Source organism: Varanus komodoensis, unplaced genomic scaffold, assembly GCF_004798865.1.
Source record: "Varanus komodoensis strain SLA01 unplaced genomic scaffold, ASM479886v1 scaffold16, whole genome shotgun sequence".
NCBI classification, from domain to species: domain Eukaryota; kingdom Metazoa; phylum Chordata; class Lepidosauria; order Squamata; family Varanidae; genus Varanus; species Varanus komodoensis.
In genome coordinates, this window is record NW_025335468.1 from 2913152 (window position 1) to 2938638 (window position 25487).

The following is a 25487-nucleotide window of genomic DNA, read 5'->3' on the forward strand; positions in this document are numbered from 1 at the left end:
GGCATCTGTTTCCCATCGGCCCTAGTCCGTCGCTGCTCCTGTCCCCCTGTACTGTATTTCCGGTTCCGTCGGGCAGCTAATAAAAGAAAAGAATGGCTGTGTGGGCTTCGGCAGTGTCTGTGGTTACCCTTGGGCGTCTTTTGAGTCGAGCAGGGGTGCGATCAGGTGTGGTAACGGTTGTTTGCTTAATGATCTATTCGGAGATTGTACTGAAGGTGGGGAAGGGGTGTTTGCTCTTAGTGTTGCTTTTTTCCTTTTCCTCATCTTCATTTGCTGTTAACACGCTTCTGCTTTACTATCAAATTTACACTCCCTGTATTGTGTCCAGGCTTACTTCTTGCTCTTGTTCAGTCTCTTCTATTGGTAACTTTTAAGTCGGGTTGGGTAACATGTGGTCCTTCATACATCGTTGAGGTCTTACTCCTCTCAGCCATGGTCAGAATAACCAGTGGCGAAGGGTGATGGAGTAGTAGTTTGCTAACAGCTGGATTGCTGCACATTCTCCGGCCCTGTTTTAAATCTCAAGTCACATCAATCTGTATTTAATTCTCATTTTCTTTGGAAACCTTAATCTAGTGGGAAGGAACCACCCTTACCTTTGTCATTACTATATCCCATGTATACTAACTGTGTAATACTGCTTTTTCTTTACATGTGTGCATCTCTACACCAAGCTGTATGTATACTTTGTGTCTTTATTTTCACCTGTATTAGTTGTCCTTTGTTCTTTCATGTTATACTGCTGGTATGAAGGTTTGAGGTAATGTGGAATAGGATTTTGTGTAAAAAAAAAAAAGTGAACTAAGTTTAGTTCTGGTACAGAAAACATGTTCCCATACCCTGCATGTGTTCAGAGGCACTCTTTTTTTTCATTCTATATCTTTTGCACCTGGTTCTGGTTGGTGACTTCAGGGTTTAACTTAAAAACAGAATAGGTTCAATTGCTCCAGTGTTTGTATTAACCTATCCTTTTATGCTGTGTGGACTGGTACATTGTTACTTCATTGTTGCTTGTAATAACCATGTGATTCCTGCTCTGTAAGGTGGATATATGTGGAAATCTGGCTTTAAGTAATAAGGTGGGTTCATTGATTCTTATCAGTTTCTGAATAGAGATAGTTCTAAAGTTTGTTTTTTAAAATTTCACTGGAAGTGTATTTAAAAGGTTCTGTTCTGTTGAAGTGTTTCATAACATTTTTTTTTTCGTTTTATGGCTAAAAGAGGAACTATGGTTGAAATGCATCCTAGCCTCTTAAAACCAAACAGAACCATATTTTATAAATAAATACTATGTTGAACACAAATTAGAGAAAAATGAAAATATTAATAGTAACATAGTAAATAGTACAACAAACCAAGTCTACTTCAACTATCTTGTTGCTGTTATTTTTTCATAGGGAAATAATAGTGCTTAATGGAAATGGAAGAGTGTAGGATAGGGGTTTTCAGCTCTTTTTGGACCTGTGACCACATTGGGGAATTTGGAAAGCTACTGTAGGTAGCTGCTGTGGAGAGTGTGACTGATCACATCATAACTGCTTTGTGTCCTTGGCTAATTAGAAGTGAACAAAAAATGTAGTGGGATGGGGAAGAGAAACAGTGAGGCTTGTGACTGGGGGAAATATCAAAAAGAGGAGGAGAGAAAAAGCAAAGCCAGAGACTGGGAATGGGGAGAAACAGTAAGGTTGTGGAAGAAGGGGGAAAACAGCAAGGCAAAGAGGAGAGTTCAAATTTTTCTCTTCAATAAAAGCCTTGGAAAATGTTAAAGGGGCAGGAAGGAGAGCACTTTGTGGGTACCATTAGAACTCCTTGTGGGTGCTATAGGGCATTGCGGGCAGCCTGGTATACATTATAGTCACTGGAAGCTGAATATTACTGATAGTCATCTTCCTTTTTTAGACAAGCTGTTCTAGAATCCATAGTACAGAACCCTTCTTCATCACCCAGTACAAATACCTCCTATCATGACTGTTCCCATCACCAGACTGCTATATTTCTTGGGAGCAAAGAGCTGGCCTGATATAACTAAAATATTTATTAGCCATGATTTTAGAGTAGGAAAAGTTTCCTCTAAAGACACTAGCTAAATAAACTATTCAAGGTAACTTCCTTAATCTGTATGTTCATATTCAACCCCTATAAATGGAGTCCCAGGAGTGCCCCTTTAGTTAAGGTGAGTCAACAAAAAGGTTCTGCTATTATAAGCATTGAATTTCTGACACTGTAGGCTAATAATGTTAAAACCAGCATCCATAATTTCTTTCATGCTAATAGTCTTGCAGCATTTTGATCCTACCTGTGACAAATTGCTAGATAAACAGCAAATTTTAAAAGTGCTGAAAATTGACACATTTGTGCCTTACTCAGGGTGCAGTTCAGCATGTTATTTTTTAATATTTGGGGAGAAACTACCAGTATACTTCAGGTTTGCTGAGGAGATGTGCAACAGTTCAACAATTATAAATTATTTTTTTTAAAGTCTTGCCCCATTAGTCTGTAGCAACAACAGCTGTCAAAGGTACATTAGGCAAGCTCAGCTTCACTCTTGGAATGCTACTGTTCCTGTCAGCATTGTTACAGAGAACTGTCAACTGATATGAGTGTGAGGTCATTTTGAAGGTGGAAAGAATTGTTTTCACTGGAGTAAGGGAATAAACACATCCATATTTATTATTAAACTTGTTTAAAGGCTGTCCATTAGCATCTTTTTGGCCATTACAATAAAATTACCAACTTTTTTATAGATCTACTCAGTTAATGGCCTGTTTGTGTTTTACTTTTTAGTTCCTGTTTTTATTTTTATACTACTTAAATAATTCTTTTTTCTGAAACCTAGGACATTCAATCACATTTCAGAAAAAAAATCTGGCTTAAAACAGGTCTTAAGGTTATCTCATATTGGCTGTAGTTCCACAGAGCCAGGAAACAGAAAACTTCAGCAGCTTTGTTAACAGACCGGCTCCATAGTCAATGTGCAACATCACAAATTGTGCTTGTTAATATGTGACAAACAGGTAAATTCACAGGAGAATTCCTCTAGCAAAGCAAGTCATGTTCAGCAGCTTCATAAAGCAGTACAAGGCCAGAACAGTGCAAGGCATGAGCCCAAGTATTTCATCCGCCCTTCCTGAATTTGGGCCTGAAAGATCCTGAAAAACTGTGAATGCTGAGACTAATTAGTAATTTGAGGCACTGCACATCATGTTAATACATCAGCCTAAGCTTCCAGTTCTTATGGAGCTTGAGCCAACATGGGATAGCCTTAAGACTGGTCTTAAGCAGCCAGGTTTTAAAAATCATTGAATAATTACTGTGTTCAAGTTGTTACTCCTTGCAGAGAAAGTCAGACAAGTGCTGTGACTGCAAAAAGGTGATTAAACTAATTAGGAATAGCTCCTTCCAAGAAGGGATTTCCACTAATCTTTTCATTAATTTGGTCAAGTTAATGTTCTTTTTTACTCTGATCTCATTATATCTGTTCCTTGTTCTTTGCGCTAGATTTAGAAAAGGGTTTCTGTTTATTTTTAATCTGATGTTTTTCAGATCACTTAAGCCAACATTGCTGAAGCACTAAATTATTAGAGCCAAGTTCCTGCAAAGTTTTCAACCAAGTCTTTTGTCATTTCTGGAATCACAAAGTCCACAGGGACCTTTTGAGCAGAACCCTGATGCTTGCTAATATTTTTACTGTTAAGCAAAATTAAGATCAGAAAGATAAAGATCCATCCCCCCTCTCTTTCATTATGTACTGTTTCAATGATTTTTGATTTAGCACAGCTTGGTTGCCTTTCTGAACAGCAGGGTCCTTGAGCAACTTCTTAATTCAAGTTCTTTTGTCTTTATTAGCTTCCCTGTTTTGGTCTACAGCTCGAAGTCAGAGTTCACAAAGCACCTCATCAAAACAAGGGTAAGATCATTTATTCTAGAATGATGTGTTTTCTTTCCCAGTTGAGACTTACCTCCCCCTTTTAGGAACAGAAACACTATGTTAAGTGGTCAAGAATGTGCCTTTACTGAAATCACTGGGTCACTGCTAAATTGGAATAACATGAACATGTTTCCAAACACTTTAATTTGGGGAGCTTTTTTCATTGTGGTATCCCCAGGGAAAGCTGTTTGGGAAACAATTTTTTAATTCTTCCAGGCCTTTGAGCACTAGGAAATTATATGGCTTTCTTTTTCTTAATTCCTATTTTATTCCATGTTTTCTTTTATATTGGGTTTCTAGATTTTACAAATACTCCACTTGCGTGTAATTGTTTCTTACAGTATTTTAGATTCTGGGTACAAAAAGGAAAGAGCTGCATGGAAAAGAGCAAGTATAATATGTGGGAAAACTATGGGGACTGTACAGCATGTACATGCTGTCCCCCTTGCCCAGTGAGGTACAGTGCAGACAAGGCAAAGCAGTGCAATCATGGGCTGAACGCCAGTGCTGTGTGATTTGTAAAGGCAGGGTGCACAGGTTGGATGCATTGCATCCTTAAATGCTTTTTGCAACTGCAGCCAAAGGAGATAGCGGTCTAGCAGCAGCAACTCCTATGATTATTTGATTATTTCCCAACAGCCCCAGTATGACTCAGCATGCCTTTATGTATCTTAACAAAAAAGTAATAATCTGTTTCATGAATTCCCCCTTTTCCATTTCTTGACCCATGTATAAAACAGGAGCCTTTTACAAGTGAAGAGAGTGTGAGAAACTGATTACATTTAAACAGTCATATCTGAGCTTAATAAGCCTTTGCCTATACATGCCTCTCTTCACCTGAGTGAGCAGATAAACTGCAAGCCTTCAATTAAACATGGTTTTCCATTTTGCCTGAACCAGAAGCTAAGTTAACCTGCATTGCAACAAGTTAGGGTACAGAACCAGCTTCAAACTGTAATTTAGTATCTTGAATTATTCTGAAGCTGATAAGTAGACCTTTTTGGTATGTTCGTGTACTTCAGTGAAAGGAGAAGTGGAGTTCCTTGCCCAACCTCATTGCTATCTGGGCTTCATGAGCTGCAGCATATCCAAAACTGGCTCACAGCTCTCAGTATTTTTGCTACTCTCTTGGCTGAAAAATAGAAAACTAATCTTGTATGCTAGCTGCTCCACCTAATCATGTTTCTTCCCACTTTGATGCAGTTCTAAAGAATAACTCGAAACTCACCTTAACCCTTCATCACAAGAGTTTGAACTTGCTTGCAGCTTCTCAGCGTAAAGAGACAACCCCCCCAAAGCTCACAATGCTCAGAGACTGAACAGTTGCATAAAACTGCTTTAGAGAGCCTTCATAATCATCAAGAAGCAGGACTGAGAGGGGGAAAAAGTATTGAGCAGCATTTGAAGATAACAGGGAAAGCAAGTACTCTGTGCACCCTGTGCTTCCCTTTCCCCTGCACACTATGAGTTCAGCCAGCGCGAAGCATTACAGACCCAAGTGCAGAAAAAGCAAAGGGAATGGTGGCCTCACCCCAACAAGATCTTCCAGTGGCCTAGGCAAGATGGCTGCAGGAACTGCTTCTGAAACCAGTATTGCCTCCTCGTTGCCATCCACTTCCCCCATGGCCTTATCATTACAAACTGACACTGCTGGCTGCCCTCCTAAAGCTGGGCTTAGTTTCCTGGAAACAACAGCCCCCTTGAGTGATAGCAAAGGGCTGGACCAAGAAGAGGCTCAGAGAGAGCATTGTGGAGAAAAGATTCGTTCTGTAGAGTTGGGTAACCAATGTAGACCAGTCATATCAGCCACAGTAGTTCCAGAAGTGCAGCCAATTGAGCTTGACATAAGTGTTGATGAAGAAATAGTAGACCTCACTTCTGAATCATCCATAATTGATCTTACTCACAATGATTCTGTTGTGTATGTTGAAGAGAGTAGAGAAGGGCAGAATCAAGAGTTAAGAAACCATTCATTCTCTGACAGCTGGATACTATGTAGTGATGACAGCCGTGAATGCCGAGAGACTAATCGGATCGATAAGTGGTCCAAAGAGTTAGGAAAGGAGAAATTTGGAAGTTTAGGAGCCTCAGGCACTGTGAGCTGTCCAATTTGCATGGATGGCTATGCAGATATTATATATAGTGGACGGCTTATCATGTCCACAAAATGTGGCCACATCTTTTGTAGTCAGTGCCTCCATGAATCTCTTAGAAGTGCTAACGTTTGTCCAACTTGTAGGAAGAAACTTAATCACAAGCAGTGTCATCCAATTTATATATAATGACATGGTTTCTCCGGAAAATAATCTAATTTGGGCTTTTATGAGCCCTTCAGAATGTTCAGTAGACTTAAAGGAAAGGAATATAGATTGTATCTATGACTTAGAAATGGCAATTAGCTGTTTTCTTCTTTTTTTTAATAGGTCTTTTTCTGCCTGGGTGGTACGGTCAAACTTTGTTTTGTTTTAAATTCTTTTTAAGCTCAAGTTCTTCAGGGCCTGCAGATGCTGAAATAACTCTTTCTTTAACATATTTGATGTTGCCAGTTACTTTGGAAAAACTAAAATAAGGCCTCTGTTTTTTTATTTGTCCAAATAAAGTAGACCTACTGTTTCTTCAAGACCGGGCCATCATGATGGTGCAACCACAAATGAAAAGGAACTTGAGCCCCTTCATCATTGTTGCAAAGTTCTTTATGTAAAAAGTAAAACCCATCCAATTTCTGAAAGAAAACTCTTTAGTAGCAAGTTTCTTCTTGTGTTGAGAGACCAGGTGAAAAATCCTGGGCCCTCAAATGGGCCAAGCTTTATAAAATATAGTTTATTTTGAATACATAGAAGTTTCGTTGAAAATTGTGTTTAATGGAAGTCTTCAGCTGAATCCTTGATTAGCATTTTCTCTAGCCCTAAGAAGAGATGTGAATAACTTTTCCTGTGTATTTATCTGTTTATAGGGAAGGCCTGATTCATACATGCCCCTGGCACCCCTGTTACCACTTGAAATGTAATCAAATAGGCACACTTCTACCAGCTAAGCTGTTTATAGGAACATTTCCTTAGCTTGTTGAGACTGTAATTAATAGAAAAGATTTTCCCATAAATTACTGGCTATGTGGAGAGCTATCTATGTGGTTGTGTTTCTAGCAGCCAGCATGTAAGAAATGGACCTTGTCTTATAGAGGGAAACTTAAGCCATATTAAAAACTTATTTCAACATGTGAAATATTCATAGTACAACAGGAAATAGCTTGAAATGTGTAATCTTTCTCAGATGCTTTACTAATAAATCTGATCATCTGCATCCATTTATGTTGCTGATAAGCTTATATCATCCAGTTTTCAGTTGGTATATAAATTGTGCATTGGGAATTCCATGGTTCTAAAAATCTGGGACTAACCTCAGTTTCAGGAATGGGGCAAAAAGGAGCTTTGTCAACCTACTCCAGTAAGGTTATTTTTAGGGCAGAAAAACCTACTTGCAAAGTGGTGGGTCCTATGAGCTTAGGAAACAAGAGGAGCTGGTGTGCACCCACTGGTTACTGTCCAAGATAAGGGATGGGCAACATGTAGGCCAAGCCATCTGAAGGGCCACAGCTCCCACCATCTTTCCCTATTGATCATGCTCACTAAGGCTGATGGAAGCTGTAGGGCAAGATATCTAGAGGGCCACAAGCTGCTGAGACTTGCCTTGATAATCAACTCTCACGATTGAAGTCTAAATCTTTAAGTCAGCTGGGCTGCTGAAAGTCTCATAATACTTCAGCTTGAACAAAGTGCATTTACACAGCACCACTTGGGTGGTGGTTACAAGGTCATTGTTTGGGCCTCAGTAATGCATGGCTGAAAAAAAGAGGTAAGTTGCTTGCTCATCCTTGACTCGGTAGCCATTGATAAGCTATACATCCTGCTAGCCTTGTGGGACAGTGAGGACTGCCACGAATGGAAACCTCTCCTTCTGCATAGACTGTGGAGCTCAGATATTCTGTGGAAATGCAGCTGGCCCTTCCTCACAAAATGTAAAATGCAGACTGGCACCACACTTTGGAAAGGTTAAATAGAGTATCTTTATTGCTCGTCTAGGGACTGCAGGTGGCGCAGTGGTTTAAACTGCTGTGCTGCTGGGCTGGTAGATCGAAAGGTCGCCGGTTCAAATCTGCACAACAAGGTGAGTTCCCATTGCTCCGTCCCAGCTCCTGCCAACCTTGCAGTTCAAAAGCATGCAAATGCAAGTAGATAAGGTACCACTTCAGTGGGTAGGTAACAGTGTTCCGTGCACTTCCGTGTTTAGTCATGCCGGCCACATGACCACGGAGACTGCGGACAAACGCTGGCTCCCTCGGCCAGGAAATGGAGATGAGCACCGCCCCCTAGAGTCAGGCATGACTGGATGTAACCTCAAGGGGAAACCTTTACCCTTTCCCTTTAGTGCTCATCTACCACATACGGTAAAAAACCCCATCCACATCTTTACATTTCCAGCACTTTTTATTATAATTATCCATTTCTCATTATCTTTTGGTGTAATATCCACAAAGTTTCCCATTGATGGAAAGATATTCCTTTCTCAAAATTCTGCATGCAACTTATACATATTTTAGCTTGCTCGGTTTCAGTATCATATTGGAAAGAAATATAGAAAATTTTGAAAATTAACTCTCTCAGAGTTTGTTGTACTAGAAACACTGCCAAGGTATGTGGTAGAGTTATTTAAATATATGATAACAGTAGCTCATGTTATAATTTCATCAAAATGGAAAAAAAAAATCCAGATAGAGAAGATTGGAAAAATAAGCTTGCTGAATATGCAGTAATGGCAAAACTAACTAGTTAAATAAATAGAAGGCTGGCTAAAGAATTTAATGATAAATGGAAAGAAAGCTCATTAATCCAAAAAAATGAGCTTGTAATAATCATTACTGAGTTAATTTAATACAAATGCGTTGTTACTTAAAATTAATTTAAAGGAATGGAAAACAAGTTAGTATTAAGAATTACAAATTAGAATAATTGCTCCATGAGTTTCAGTTAAGTACTAATTAATTTAACTGAGTGTAGAAGAGAGAACAATTACTGACTTTTGTGAATTTTTAAAAACTTGATATTGCATGTAATATCTTTATGAGATCCCCTGGCATCCCTTCTCTTTTTCTATATTCTACTTTTTATTAAAATAATAAAGGCTAAATAAAGTACTAAATTAAACAATGTGACACTTAGTCTCTAGAGCCACTAGCTGCTACCCCGCCTTGCAGACGTTCTTAATAAAGAACTTAAAATTATACTTTGTTTCCTGTAAGCTTCACCAATATTGCATTTTACAGTGTTGGAAAGAGTTGTACAGGGTGCCTTCTGGAAACTATTATTTAATATATAATAGGGAAATATGAACTCATGTGCAAAAAAGTTTGACTGCGTGGATACAGCATGCACTATTGTTGGCCCGTGCTGCATGAAATGCATCTGAAATCCACTAATCTATCCTTTATGTAAAAGTTCTAGCAAAACTATATCTGTTACAGTGGTTTCAACTTTTCCACAGCTTCTCTCTAAGTAGATATCTCCAAGCTGGAGAAAGCCAGAAGTGTAGTAACAAACGGCACTTGCTTAGTTTTTAAGTCTCTGCTATTATGAATACAGGCTGAAACAGCAAGGTAAAACCAGGACTAGGATACAAGAATATTTAATAAGTAACTCATGTTTATATGGATTGTTGCTCAAAGAATATGCAGTGATTATATAAATGCTTCCATGCTACTGTGTTAGAGGTTTATTATTATTAATTTCATTCCCTATGCTGCCTTGTACCCAAGCTGTCTGGGCAGTTTTCCCAAGTATAAAGCAAACAGTAAAACTACAATACAAATAATATAAAGAGAACTAGTGGACTAGGTAACTTGAGTAGCAGTCCCCGCTTGGTCATGGAGGCAACTGGGTGACTTTGGGCCAGTCACAGACTCTCAGCTCATCCTACCTCAAAGGGTAGTGGTTGTAGGGATAAGATTGAGAGCAGGAGGAGAATGATGTAACAAAAAGTGGGATAGAAATCTAATAAAACACTGTTAAGGAAGCTTAAATACAATAAAGCCCCAGCAAGAAGAAACAACTGCCTGTCTAATTCCCTCAGGCCCCTGGATGACTAAGGAGATCTTTAATTGCCTCTGAACAGAGGGCTGTCTTAACCTGGTACAGATTTGATGCCAGGCAGGGTGCGGCAGGGAGATTGTTCCAAAGGTGGGGGGTGGGCACCAGAGAAAGGCCCTCCTCCTCGTTGCCATTCCCCAAGCTTCCTGAGGGGTTGGCACTTGGAGGAAGGGCCCAGAGGTTGAGTGTAGCGTCTGGGGAGATCGGGGTTGCAAGAGGCATTTTGACAGGTATTGCACTCCCAAGCTTGTAGGGCTTTATAGGTTAAAACCAGCATCTTGAATTGGCCTGGAAGCATACAGGCAGCCAGTGCAAGTGGGCCAGAACCAGTCTTATATGTTCAGATCTATGGGCCCAGGTTATTAATCTGGCTGCCGCGTTTTGCACACACTGCAGCTTCTGAACTGTCTTCAGAGCAGTCCCCAGTAAAGTTCATTGCAGTAGTCTAATCTAGAGATTACAGACCTGAGATGGCTGAAGCCAGGCTATTCCTCTCCAGGTAGGGGGCACAGCACAATCACCAGCCAAAGCTAGTGGAAGGCATTCTGAGCCACTGATGCTACCTGAGACTCAAGTGACAAAGATGGATCAAGCACACCCCCAAGCTACAAATCTGCTCCTTCAGGGGAAGTGCAACTCCATCCAGAACAGGTTGAACATCTTCCATCCGGCCGTTGTCTTGGGTTGAGTTTTGGTTTGTTGGCCCTCATTCAGTCCATTGCCGCAGCCTCACTTGCCAACAATGAAAAGGATAAATAGAGCTGCATGTCATCAGCATACTGATGTCAGTATGTACAGTTTTACTATGTAAAATTTGTACTCATTTTTTACAATAGCAGGAGTACAATCTTAATGTTTAGACTGAAAAAGCCCCAGAGCTTCCCAGCATTCCCCAGCCACACACACAGGATTGTGCCCTGAAGATGGCAGAGGAAACAAGATTCTTCACTAGCTTTCATGAGTTCTGCTACTTCTCAGGAAAAATTAGCACCAGAAACCTCTGATCAATAAATGCTACTGGATTAACATTTGTTAAGCTTTCCAGCGTTTTTTTAAAGCATGTAATATTGGCTCAGTAATGAAACAGGAGATTTTGAGGAATGTCAGATCTTGTATTTTCTATTTGTACATGTTTGTGGAGGATTTTTTGTAAATATAGGCAATGACTTTTGTGCAGCAGAAGGAAATAAACCTATTTGTGGACTAGCTAGTCCATTTTTAAAGAGAATTGCACTGCCATGCTCTTAATTTTTTTCAAATAACAATGTCTTTAGTGTGACTTGTGTTGCAACCTTTTTTCTTTTTCAAATTTTGTTTCATTGAGATTTCTTTTTTGGCTGACTATAGAATTAATCTTTGGGAAAATTGGAAATGCTAATTAATGTTGCTGTAGCAACCCTTGCAGCCATTCCTGCTAGGGCAGTAGCTCCATTGGATACTGTCCCGATTGTTTTCTTCTATTTGGCTAGTGGTTTCTGCCATCGGTAACAAATGAAAGCTTTTTTACTTTGACTCTTACACCTTATGAGCTCTGAAACTTTTAGTCAGCAGTCCCAAAGTCCTGAAGATTGGATTCTTTCTTAATTTGTGGGCACAGGATCCACTGCAAACATGAAGGAATCCTGTCTCACATGGATGGCAGGATACTGATAGTTACTGAAGGGAAACATCTTTGTCCTTCTACCTGCTAGCTTAATGACAGCACGATAGGGTCTCTTACTAATCAGTGCATCCCTAGAAAATGTGTGTTGTCATATTTCACTGCAGAACCAATTTTGACATTTCTTGTCAGTAAAGTAATGCTTGCTGCTGGTGATGCAACTTGGAAATTGGCAGCCAGGTACACAGTTTGAGCAGTTCTATGACAGCTTCTGTGAATGCTGGTTATTAGGAATGAGTGCCCTTAGGGGGAGATGCTGGGCTGCCAGTTCTCATAAGGATGCAACATTCTTTTAGTAGGGAGGTGGCGAAGAATATTTCTTAGAGTACCATTACCTTGTAATGGTACAGTAAAAAACTGTGGCTTATGAATGTAAATGTCGTTTAACAAATACTTAAACAAAGCTTCCCTTCATGAACTAAAGTTGCACGAAGTGTTAGGACTTTGAGGCCCATTCTGCTTTATGTCCAAAAAACAGGAGGCAGCCCAGTGCAGTGCAGGTGTTCTCCTGCCTGCTCAGCCAACTCCACAAATGGCTTTCTCTCCCCTGTCAGCGCTCTCCTTCCTGTTAAGAAGTCAGGAGATGATGCACATTCTCTCCAGCTTCTCTTTGTGACTTGCAGGCAGCTAGCTGAGTCTTGCAAGGCAAAGATCCTCCTGCAGCACTCCTAGGCAGCTGAACAATGCAGTGGCTCTTCATTCAGAGGCACTTTTAAAGTGCTGTACTCTGCATTCTTTTGTTTAGCTAATCTAGTCCACTTTTCTACATGTCCAAAAGTCTAAGGAGTTACACTCTGATCAATTAGCAATTTCAATTTTAAAATGTTCGGCCCAAGCCCACTGAGTCTATTCTGCTTGTCCTGGAAAGCATTGTGCAAGCTTTTGTTAATTTTAACGAGTACAAGGCTTAGTGCCTTGCAGAGACATTCACTGTTGACTTTTCCATTTTTTGTTGTGTTACAACCTGGAATGAAAACAGTTGCTTACATCCCCTCCTCCCCAGTAAGGTAAAAACATACCCATTTGCATGTCTACTCAGAAGCAATCACATGATCTTCAGTGGTACCTCTTGGTGGGAAACGTGGCATTTGAGAGGGTCTGAACTCACTTTTGGGAATTGATTTTGGGTGGAGCAGAATGGCGGTGCTGTCATTCTCCCATGGCAGAGCAACTTGTGGAACTCCAGAAATTTTGACCTGCAGTTCCTGGCATCCTTTACCATTGGCCAGGTGGCTAGGACTGATGGGACTTGTAGGTCAAAACTGGAAACCCACAGGTTGCTCACCCTGAATGAAAGCCATGTTGGCAGAATCTTGTTTGCTTTCCCCTTGCAATATGCAATAGGACTGGGAGCCAGCCCTGAGCTCACACATCTCTTCTTATTCACCACACATAGAAAATGAAACTTGAACAAAGATTCCATACTTAAACAATGGTAGCATCTCCTGGTTTGTGTGTGTGTGTGGGTTTTTTTTTTTTTTTCCTGTGTGCAGCATGAAGCGGGAGGTGGGGGGGTGAAGGCAGAGGTACCCAGGCCTAAGTGCTGCTCCCAGTTTTGCCAGCAATGGGAGAAAGGCTTGCTCTCGTTTTCAGTTACAGAGCAAATTACTGGTCTGATTCTCTGTGCTTCTCAGTACTGTTAGATGGCAGTGCAAAGCCACTGCCCTTTGTTTGGCAAACCATGGCTGCCTATTTACAAAGCTGGCTGTGAAGCAAGAGGAGGCCTTGGCCGTGTGCTTCCTGCCAAGCAACTGCAACTGCTTTGCAAAGTGTCTGCTGCTTCAGTAACAACGTTGGGCAGAGAGTCAGCATCCTTGGGCAGCTGGTCTTTAGGCTTTCCAATATAGCTTGAATGAAGAGTAAAGAACAGATTGGTGAAATGGCTTGAATTGCACTTGAGTTCTCATAGCAAACACCAGATTCCCCAATGTCGGAGGAAGTCTGGCTGCTAGCCCTTTGGGCTTCCTATACCATCCTATTATAAGTCTATAGTACTGTCAGTCAGAACAAAGCTTTTTGATACTGGTAAATGAAATGGCTAGCTTCCAATGTTTGCAGGATCATCATTTTAGTTAGTATAGACTTCAGCTAGTGGTTGTAAAAATACTAGGCAGGTGGCTAGTCCATATAGCCAGTATTTCTTCCATCAAACATAAGATATACTATGCTGCATCGGACAAAGTTCCATCTAGCCCATCATTTTCTTCCTGGGAAGAACGGGGAGCCTGCTAGAGCTGGTGGTGGCTTTCTGAGGCTTCCAGTGGAGGTCTGGACATCTTGCCACCTGAGATCTTTTGAGGTAGAGATGCTGAGGGTTGAACCTGGGTCATCCTGTGTACAAAGCATCTGCTCATCATTGAGTGGTACCCTCTCTGCATTAGAACTGTATAGTTGGAAGTCCAACACCCTGCAGATGCAGGGAAGCTGCTGTGCTTGCGGCTTCAAGTGTACACAGCTAAGAATGCAACTCTGCCCATGTTTAGACAGAAAAGCCCTACAACTTCCAGTATGCTCCAACCAGCTTTAGTTTTTTCTACCTAACCAAAAATAGGTTTGCGCCCTACCTTAACTGATCGTTCTGCTTCAGCTGTGTTTCCTTTTTTAGTCAGAAGTTTTAGCCATACTCATTTTATCATAATTGGTTCTGCCCATTGGCTAAATGAGGCCTGTTAAATTAGCTCTTACCAAACTGAGTTGAGGTTACTCAGTAGCTCCTGTGTATCTTCCATCTCCAGTTCTGCAGTAGAAAGCAGTTGCTGTTTACCAGCTTCTTTTCAGATTCCTGCAACATTTTGTACGCATGTGCATTGTTTTTATAAAGTTCTTATATTTTATGGTTTTAAGCTCAGATTTGTAAAATAGCTACAGAATTACAGCTATATAGTGGCATAGAAATTTAATAAAATCCTAGACTTTTGATGTTGCTGTTCTGTGCCATTGTCTCCTACTGATGATAACCCTATGAATGAAAACTTTCCAAAATGTTCTGTGCTTGACAACCCTAATCATTTCCTGTAAATTCAAAGCTGTTCCTTTCTTTGTGGAATCAATCCATCTCCTTTTTGGTCTTCCCCTTTTTCTTCTGCCTGCAATTTTCCCTAGCATGATTGTCCTCTCCAGTGAGTTTTGATTTCTCATGATGTGCCTTGAATTACAGCCTCAGTTTCATTATTATTGCTTCCAGGGAAAGTTCTGGCTTGAATTCATCTAGGATCAATTCATTCATTTTTCTGTCAGTCAAGAATATTCACAAAGATCTCCTCCAGCACCATATTTTAAATGTATCAATTTCCTTCCTGTTAGTTCTCTGTGGAGTTTTCACAACCATACATAGTAGCATAAAACTCATACATAATAAACATAAAACTGACTAGATGGTTCCAAAAGGACAGTGTGTTTCACATCAATATTCAGTGTGTTGGATCAAACCATCATGAAAGTGGAATTCTGTTGCTGCAACAGGCTTTCTCCTTCCTCTTCTCTTCCTATGTCCCCAAATCCTCCAGCCCAGAGCGGGGCAGAATTGCAGGAGGATGGAGAGAGCAATTCCACTAGCAGTATCCATTCTGTTAGTGCAGGGATGGGAAGCCTCTTTCCATCTGAAGACATAATTGTTTGTTGAAGAAGCTCTAGAAGGTTCCAGTGGCAGGTGGAACCCAACTTAAAATGTGTGGGGAGAAACATGCAAATGTGTGGAGTTCTTCCTGCCATTAACCAATTCTTAGAAGAATCACTTCATCTTTTTAGAATGAGGTGAAACATGCAACTGCTGGAAAGCCACCAACTGATCTGTGGTCAGGTGCAAGAGCTTGTTGCCAGGGGAGGGGGCATGGCCATTTGGGGAATCCCAGAAAGTTCTGCAGGGGCTCAAGGAGGACTAAATTTTACTCATTGGCTTGAGTTCCCAATCTTTGCACTAACAGATGATCAGTACTGGATCCAACCCTATAATGGGATGGAACATCTCCCTAGATATGAATTGTACAGAAAAATATGGAGGAAATAATATTGAGAAACAAGGATAAATGTAAAAGTTGACAGGGGCTCCCAACCTGAGTTTGTACTCCAATTTTCTATTCCTCTATAAAGTGCTCTGTTTCCCTTGCCATTTAACTAATGGCAACCATTCACTTCATTGCCTCGAGTTCTTGGCTGTAACATTTATAACATTTTACAGGCTTGTTCCAAAAACATCCTTGTCTTTACCTCCGTGGCCTGAAATCAAGCTACCTGACCCAGTAGAAGAGGCAAAGCAACACAGAGGTAAATATCTGTAGCTGCTCAAATGCTAAGAGTATTTTGTTGTCTCTTGGTCTTGCTTGGTTGCATCATTTCGATTTATCTCTCATTATCCTTTGTTTGTTTGCTTCTGTTTTGAGCCTACATGTCACTCACAAATCTTATTAACACGGGAGTTGGGCGGGGGAGTAAGATACAGCAAGGAACAAAAGCATTAGTCAAGTTTTCATGCACAAGCAGGCTGGTCATATTCTCTAGACGTTGATATGTGCATTAGCTGTACCCCATTGGCCAACATGGAATCGAGTGAGGCAAGCCTATGTACATATGGATATCAATGGACAGGGCTCCCTCCAGCTGTGGACCACTGGTGGCATAATGGTAAACATGGAAGTGTGGGCACTGATAGTGACCTTTGCCTAGCCAACCCCTGCCCACAGGAGAGTCCAAAGATGCAGCAAGTTGTGTTGATCCATTTAGAAAAGGAATAGATCAATCAGTTCTTGGACTGCTGGGCACTTATTTTGCTTTCTGAACTGACAGATCTGCCCTTGTGTTTCAGATTATAGGAATGTGCATATGATGGTCCTCAGGGAATTTTTGGTTTTGGAGGAATGGTTAAGAACTTTTATAGCCCAAATATTCTTACCCATGCTTGTAATTCCCCTTCCTAATGCTGCATCCTAGGCACATTTTACCCATGAGTGCTACTGAATACCAGGGGACATTCCCAGGAGCATGTTCATAGGACAGCCCTCTTGATCTGTAGACTGTTGTTTGAGTATTTCTGAGAAGCAGAGTCAGGCTGTGGCATTTGTTCCTCTCTCAGGTCTGGAAGCCAACATCTGTTCCACGTAAATCAAAGGAAAGGGGAGGTGGAACCTAGGAGAGATGTGAAGGAGCAGCCCTGTGCTTCCATGGCTCCATTAAATAATGCTTGCTGCAGCTGTTGTTTGATGCTGGTTCTGTCTTTAGTAATTACAGTCAAACTCTCTCCCACAACTGTTCTCGGAAAGCTCAGAACAAATCAGAATGCTTATAGTAATAGGTTTCTTAATCATAGTGGGTTATGTTCAGCCATTTTCTGCGAGCAACTGTGACAGATGGAATACAAGTATTGGAAACAAGGAAAGGAAATGGTCTAAACGAGATGAGAAGCTCAGTCTAGTTAGCTTGAGACAGTATGGTGCTGCTGCTGGACAATTCACCTTAATGTAATGCAGCATTTAATATCTGTAAATGTTCTAGAAAAGAGAGCCAGAAGGGCATTATAGTCATCTGCGACTTTATGGTAAGTTCAATCTGCATCTGTAACTTGCTTCTGTTTTTCTCTTTTTACACTACATAATGTGGAGTGGGAGGGGAACTGGAGGCTTGTAGCTACCTGGGGTCCCAGTCCTACTCTCCAGGGTTCTACAGCTGGCCAACTGCCCCACTTTCCCTGGCCGCCTGTCCCTCCTGATTTATATTGTTTTCTTAAGAATGTTTCATTTTTTAAAATAACTGGAAGTTTAGTATGCTGCAAAGGGTGACCTCCACTGCTGTCTGTCTGTGTGTTTTAAAGGGTGGTTCTGTTTTTGAAGTGTAAACCTTCCCCCATGGCAACCATTTTGTGAGAGTTCCCATGACCTTCTCAAAATTCCAAAGTCCCCACCCACTCAAAAATGCTGTGGAGCCTGCAGGTGAAAGGGCCAATGCATACACTTATTCCCATCTTGTTTCTTCACTAACATACTGATTTTTATCCAGAGATTGTACATCATGTGAATGAGCTAATTGCCACTGGACAGTATGGAAGACTGTTTGCTGTTGTTCACTTCGCCAGCAGGCAGTGGAAAATCACCAGTGAAGACTTGATTTTAATTGAAAATCATATACCAGCTGAATGTGGAGACAGAATTCGGATGGAAAAGGTAAGCCTCATATTAGCAACTATTTACTCCCATATGTTAATTAGAGAGATTTCATTAGCATCTTCACATTTTAATAGGTTGCATCCCTTGAGCTATAATGAAATTATTAGATGAATGTCAGGCCCATTTTAAAACATTGCATCATTAGGTATTTGAACTAGTTTGCACAAACAGTGCCATTTTTCTTCCTCTGAGATAGTTTGAAAAAAAGACAGTTGTAGTCACTTTTGTGATTGCACCTTTCCACATTAATAGTCCTCCATGCATTCATGCTCCTTTATCAACTCAGTGCCCTCAAGCAGCAGCTCCTATCATCCCCAGCCAGTACTGGAGAAGGCTGCATTAGAACATGTGCCAAAAGGATCCAGAGCCATGCTCATTAATTGTAACAATGCATAGTTACCATGCATTCATAAGGTAGGTTAATGTTCTGGGAGAACCTGCTTTCCTTTTGCTGCTGGTGCTTTGATTCTTACCCACTGATGTTTTTGTACATTTCCATCCAACCTTGAACAAAGTTACTTGCCTCCATGATCTCTTTTAAGGATACTTTAATAGTTATTTTCCAATTTGTTTGAAAATAATGATGCTTCGCATGCAATTGTCAAAATAGAGAAAACAGAATTACAATTCAAGATTCCTTGCCACTGGTAAATTTAAGAAGGTGCTACGGATGTTATTCATTCCATAATAGCACCTAAAATTCAGGTGGGCAATACGCTGGCCTGCATGTGGCCCCCTCCAGCCTCTTTTGCTATCCCCTCTCTGCCACATTACCAAAATTCACCAGCACAAGAACAAAAAAGTGGGGTGCAGGGAACAAAGCAGCAGTGCTTCCCCTGAAAGAAAAGCAAGGGGAGGCTTTCTCTCCTTAAAACAAGTTATGTGGGAAGCTTTTGGAAACTCTCTGTACATTTTATTTTAAAGGAAAAATGCTGGAGGTTGGAGGTTTTAGCCAGGCCTAAAACATTGGCAGTAAAATCAGCAACACCACAGCAGCAGTTGAGGTGGCAGGAAAGATGCAGCCGGATTGGAGTCCCAGGTGGAGAGAGTTAACTCCAGGACCTGCCAAAGTTGCTCACCACTGCCTTAAAAGATTCATGCAGTGAACACGTATGAGTCTTTCTCCCTTCCATGCTCACTGAAAGGAGCTGCTGAAATCCTCATTAACAGATTTGTCCTGCACAGAGACTTGTCATTCACATGTTTCATCATAACTGAGTAGGCCGAAGGTGAATTTTCTGAATCCAGAAAAAGAATTCTAGCCACAGATATCTGCTGGGATTCAGCTGGGCTCTAATTTCAATTTCAGTGTGTTTAAGATAAGTTAAATCTCAAAGATACTATAAACTTTCGCAGAGAAGACAGATGATTTATTTGCCTAATTCAAAGCAAATCAGCCAGTGTATTTTCTGATCTGTCATTTCCAATGCTAAAGAGCATCCCTTGCTAAAGAGCATCCCTTAAGGCTGATAACACTGATAAGTCACCCCTTTTCAACAGATTGCTCTGTTGTGGTCCAGACATGCTCCACTTCCATGCTGATCTGCAGCTACTCTGATCTGCAAGAATGGGTGGCATTTCTGGGATCATTCCGGGGCTGGGCTTCAGTAGCCAACCTAATCGACTATAAAGAGAGTTCAGCTAACCAAAGCTGAAGATAAAATAGCACAGGATACTGCAGAATGAAACTCTTTTGATCAGCACATGCATTTTAGGTAAGTCCTTCTTTGCATGTCAATTTAGCAATTGAAAGCAGTTTCCCACAGATCTATTCTGCTGAAATCCATTTTGGAGAGGCCTCCCTGGATACTCTGCTCCTGTCAGCCACATGCTACATTCTTGTGTTTGCAGCATTTGCAAGACAAAAATGGATGTGAGTGCCAACACTTAGAGCAGGGGTGAAAAGTCAAGCTTTCACGTTGAAACATCCAATACATTCTGATCACAATCCAGCCAGGATTTCACAGAACCGAAGATGTTCCCTTCTCATGGCTGTGTGTAGCCTCTGACTGCTTCCCTGGCTGCACTGGCCAAACACAAAAGCCAGTTAAGCTGACAAGATGTCCAAGTTGTCCACGTCAGAGGACTTCTTGATTGCAGAGTTGTGTGGAGCTTTGAGCCTAAAGGGCTGCAGTCCCCAGGATTAAGTCAGTTCTGCTCTGGGGCAGAACCACCACTGGGTGAGTCTGCCATTCCCTTTCAAGCCTGGCCTTAGAATTCGGCCAGGCAAAATGGCAGCTGATTTTGCTCATCTCAAAAGGGCAGCAATTTGTGAGCTACTGCATTTCTTTTCATTAGAGTTGTACTTCTAGGGAGGGGTGTTTTCTGGAATTTTCTTCTTCAGGTGCCAGAATAGCTTGGTTAGCCTTTGAGGATGCATTCAGTCTCAGGCAGCAAAATGGCTTGAGCCAGCCCTGGTGGAGATTATTGCAGTTCCTGAAGAAAATGCAGCATGTGTGGAAAAGGTGCCACATAGTGCTTCCTTGAGAATGTCAGAATAACTCATGGAGAAGGGTGATCCAGCAGGCAATGTTCACTTGGGCTTGCAAAAGGCGTTTGACCAATCCTTCACCAAAGGCTCCTTAGCAAACTTAGAAGGCATGGAATAAGAGCAGAGGATAATTAACTGGGTAAAGAATAGAAATCAGAGAGTGGGAAGACATGGTAATTTCTCCAAATGGAGGATGTCATTCTGACCTCTCCCATGGGGATCTGTATTACCACCAATGCTTTTCAACTTAGCCACAGCTGATCTGGAATTAGGAGTGAGCAGTGAAGTGGCCAATTTTGCTCATGGCACCAAACTACTTAGGGTGGTTAAACCAAAAGTTCTGGTTGCAGCATTATACAGGGGCATTGTACAGCGAGAGAAAGTGCAGAAAGAGTAGGTGAAATGATTAAGGGGGACATGATGGAGAGATCTAGAATTATGTGTGGAGGAGAAAAGGAGGTTAGGGTGGCATTTTTTCTGCCATAATACTAGAACTTGAGACATCCTATGAAAGTGAATGGTGCAAGATTCTGAACAGATAAAAGAAAGTACTTCTTCACAAAGTGCATAATTAAGGAACTGTGGGGTTCACTTCCACAAGATGTAGTGATGGTCATAATTTTGGATGGCTTTCAAAGGAGGTGCCTATGTATACCAGTTGCTGAGGAATGTGGGTAGGATGTGCTGTTGCACTCATACGCTGCTTGTGGGATCTTGGTGCTGCTGCTTGGCCAGCAAGTGAACAGAATGCTGGATTGGATGGAGCATTGGTCAGATCCAGCATGGCTCTTCTTATGTTCCAGCGTTTTCATGTTTCCCCTCCATGCCATCTCTCTCTGCCTTCTGTTTTATAGGAAGAGAGGGCTTAGTGTGTACCTAGGTGGGCACAAAAGCAAAGCAAAGCTGTCAGCCAAGGTACCATGTACTGGGCAGACCTGCATCTCCTCTGTGCTAGCCTCACTTATTCACCCATAAGCTGAAGTTAGAAAACCAAAGCATGGGATTAAAGAGCATTCACATCAAGTACTTTGAACAAATTCTGGTGATATTGTGAAATTGATGTGATGATTAATGCATATCATTTCCTCTTGCTCAGGTATTATTGGTTGGTGCAGACAATTTCACCCTTCTGGGAAAGCCACTTTTGGGGTAAGGCATGGTTTGAAAGAATTCTATCTTTTCACATTATTTTCAGGACAAATGCATTGTACTGAAAACGGCATAAATAACTTGAGGAAAGCATGTCTGCAAATCACTCAAACACAAAGATGTACAGGGAGAAAAAGACAATCCTTGTAACTACATCATAGAGAATTCGAAGAGAAGCAAAGTCTGGAGAGGATGGGTTTAATCACAGCTTTGGACTCTCCCATCTGCAGACTTTACAGCATGCAGTTTTATAGGCTATGAAGTCTGCCTTCCATTTTAACTTCTATGCTGTATTTTCTTTCATTAATTTCTCTGAACACACACACACACACACACACACACACACACACACATATATATGGACGGAGGGAGGGAGGGGCGGAGGGAGGTAACAAAGGGGAGACCGGTGCCAGCTATTGGGCTGAGATGCATGGTATATTTTTCCATGGTTTGGGGTTCTCTTCCTTGTAAAACAAGCAGTACTAAACCGATCTAATGCAATGGCTACTAGGTCCCACTTGGTGATGTGCAACAGCAGAGATGTTACATAATGAGAGGACATAAACATTATAGAAACAAAGCTAGTGAGAAGGGGTCTGACCCCTGGCTCCAGCCGGCCCTGCTCTCCCCCCACCCCCCAAACTTTGCCTTTGTCTAGACTTTCCTTCTTTGGATAATCTACAGTTGATTTGTCCTGTGTTCAGAATACAGTGATCTGGTTGGAGAAGCTGCAGGTGGCAGGGCTGTAGGAAGTATGATTCTGCCTTTGAGGAAGGGCTGGAAGGAGGCTTGGACTGGCCTTTTGCATTGCTTGGCCTACATGGCACTGACTTTGTCACAAGCAAGAGTATCTTTAAGGAGTTTGATTTTCAGATTGTGCAAGTGGATTGAATTAAGTTGGTTGGGATGTAAGCAAACTTCTGTCTTACTTAATGCCTCCTCTTGGTGTTCCATTTGAATTGACCTAAAGTAATTGGTGAACTACAGATCCTACCGTTATTTCAAAAATGCAAAATCTGTTGTGAAATTCATTCTAGATCAAGGCAGAACTTCCAGTTTTGTGAGTTAAAAATGAAAGATCAGGAAAGAATGTGTTTCATTTTAATATTTTGCTTGAAAGTGCTAATAAACAAAATATGGATTGCTTGCTGCGTTTGTATGTTCTGCATATTAACAGAGCATAGCACACTTCAAGGTGGTATAAGCTAATACTTGCGCAGCGTTTCTCCCTGCTGCCAGCCCTGTGCCATTAGTCCAAAAATAAAAAGGAATTCAGAAAACTAGCCATAATCTAATTCAGTAACATCTCCTAATTTTGCTGTAGAAGTTACCTCACAGGCTTTCAGTAGCCTGTCTTTTATTTTCTTTCAAAAATCCATTTCTGCCCAAGTAGACCACAATGTTACTTCTCAGAAACTTCAAGGAAGAGGATACAGGCAAAAGCAATCATTTCTCAAACAACTGAGAGCAAGTCCCGTTGAACTCCATGGATTGTATTGTGAGCTATGAGTTGGGAAGTAATGGTCTTTCCATGAATTCTCTAGGTGACCTTAGGCAAACCACACTTGCAGCCTCATTTCCCCCCACTTCCCACCCCAAAAAGAAATCAAAGCAATCTTTATATGTTTATTTAAATATACTTGGAACTCACTTACTTGGTTCTTATCCTCTGGCCATAGTTAGGTGATTGCATAACACCTTATTAAGATGAGGCATGTACAGGGCATTTGCCCAGGCCTGCAGCCTTTGCCACTCCTCCCACCTCTTGCACTATTTGCTAGCATTCCTGAAAGGTTCTGTCTTAGTTCCCACCCCCTTTTTAAACTTATTTTTAAAATATTATTAATTATGTTTTCATACCACCTGTAGCCAAAGCTCTCTGGGCAGTTCACAACATTAAGTCACCCATCCCTATTTCAATCAGGCCAGACCCTACTTAGCTTCCATGATTAGGCAGATTCAATATATTCTTCCAGTTGCTTCTATTATTACTATTACTATGTTTTCAATATCATTTATGTGCTGCTGACCTTACATTTTACTGTCATGTACCTGTCCTCACTTCTTGGTTACCTAAGATTTCGAATGCTTTTGCTGCTATATTCCCTGGATAATTTTTCATTTCTAAAAGCCACTCTGATAAAATTAAGAAAGCACTAGTTGGTGAATGCAAGGGACAGGAATGCTTGGTGGTGGCCCTTCACCTCTGGAATTACCTCCCTTGAGAGGTACACATGCTCCCTCTTCCATATTCTTCAAGCAGACCTTAAAAACATTTTTGTCCAACTCAGCTTTTAAATAAATATTTTACAGGCTTGGTATTTTAGCTCCTGCTTTTTTCAAATTGCTTTCTAAATTTTTTTTGTTAGACAGTTCCCCCTACTTCTTTGTGTGTAAGTGGGCTTGCAAGGTTTCTCCCTGGAAGTCAGGCTATACAGTCAGTAAATAAATGCATAGTAAGTACTCTAGAAACATTATTATTATGGCTTTACTTTCTAAGGGAATGTTTGTTGAATAGGAAGAATGTAAGCTGCTCATTTCTTTCTCTTTGTCTTTCCTATAAAGAAAGGACCTAGTCCGTGTGGAAGCCACTATTCTTGAGAAGACTGAATCTTGGCCAAAAGTTAATATGAGGTTCCTTCGAAAGGTGCATTACCAGAGGAAAAGAAGTAAGATTTTAAAATGCGCATAAGCCCTGATTGTAAAGTGTGTTGGTAGTAAGCTTTCACTATACAAACACTGTGATGTGCGAGTCGAATAAGAATAGACCAGGGAATAGACCAGGGTCTACCCAAATCCAGCATTCTGTTTACAAAGTGGCCTATCAGCAGCCCATGGGAACCCAGGATCTGCATGCAATAGCACCATCCTCCCCCCAAGTTCCCCAGGAACTGGTGGACATAGGCATACTGCCTCTACCAGAAGTAACATATGATCAAAGTTGAAAGAGCACTCTGTAGAAATGGGTGTGTGTATGGGACAGAATACTAGGATGGTGCCCCAACAGCAACAGCTTGCAAAACCCCCTTTCTTTGCACCATTTTGCCCATCGGTATGAATCCACAAGGTGGAAAGACATCTTTCCACAAGCTTTGGTTAGCATTTGATCAAGGCAGCTTCTTCCTGGGCGATTCCTTGCTCCTCAGTTCCACTGACAAATATCTTTTCAGATGTATATTCTATAGAATTAGAATTTAAAGAGATTTGCTGTGCTTCTCCTCCATCAGGATCACTGGATTGTTTGGCCCTTTGTGTTAATAGATAAGGTTATTCAACTCCAAGGTGGTTGTGCTAATTTGTATTTTTCCATTCTCTTTCAGTTATCTTGCAGCCCCAAACTGTTCTTCGGATAAATACCATTGAAATTGCTCCCGTTCTCTCATGATGGATTTTTGGGCTTGGTTTGGTGTTATAACTTTAGGGCAATATGAAAATTTAAAATGTTTCTGTTGCATTCGGTTATTGTCAATAAAAAATTGCTGTTATTTCTTTAAATTGTACTTCTGACTTGATTTTAATGCTCATGCGTGAAAACCAAAGTCACACAAACAGGTTTCCCTTTTCTTCCTCCCCTCTGCTTGCCCCCATTTTTCCCTGACATTCCAAAGAGATTTGGGGGTACATGGGGGCTGCAGGTGGGAGGCAGAGTTCTGCCAGTTGTGTCTCTTCTGCTGGCTGGCTGGCTGGCAGGCAGGCAGGCAGGCAGGCAGGCAGGCAGGCACCATTTGATCCAACTCTGTAACGATGGTCTTAAAAAATTAGTGATTGCAGGACAATTTGCAGGGAGGGAGCAGCGTACCTTGCAGGGCACCCTACATGGCTGGCGGCCTGTGTTCAGCCTGGGCATAAGTTCTGCATCTCTGAATTACACTATATGCTAGAGGTAGGTAATTTCAGGGGGTCCAGGGGCCCCTTTAGGCTGCACTCCCCTTGCCACCATGCTGTTGAATTTGACAGCAGCAAA

At 41.3% G+C, this 25487-nt stretch overlaps 1 protein-coding gene across 2 annotated transcripts; it reads left to right on the plus strand.

Annotated features, from left to right (window-relative positions):
• The first annotated feature begins 52 nt into the window (after positions 1-52).
• Positions 53-25018, plus strand: MRPL21 (mitochondrial ribosomal protein L21). 2 transcript variants are annotated; one of them, XM_044425812.1, is made up of 7 exons: positions 53-165; positions 3847-3907; positions 15906-15991; positions 17717-17880; positions 21471-21523; positions 24089-24192; positions 24844-25018. In XM_044425812.1, the coding sequence occupies exons 1-7, from the start codon at positions 93-95 to the stop codon at positions 24906-24908; spliced, it is 606 nt and encodes a 201-aa protein (XP_044281747.1). In that variant the 5' UTR covers positions 53-92; the 3' UTR covers positions 24909-25018. The 2 variants fall into 2 exon arrangements, with proteins under 2 accessions (XP_044281747.1, XP_044281746.1); XM_044425811.1 differs by lacking the exons at positions 53-165; positions 15906-15991; positions 17717-17880; ... (1 more) ...; positions 24089-24192; positions 24844-25018 and adding an exon at positions 5132-6512 and having other exon boundaries at positions 3842-3907.
• Positions 25019-25487: the final 469 nt, after the last annotated feature.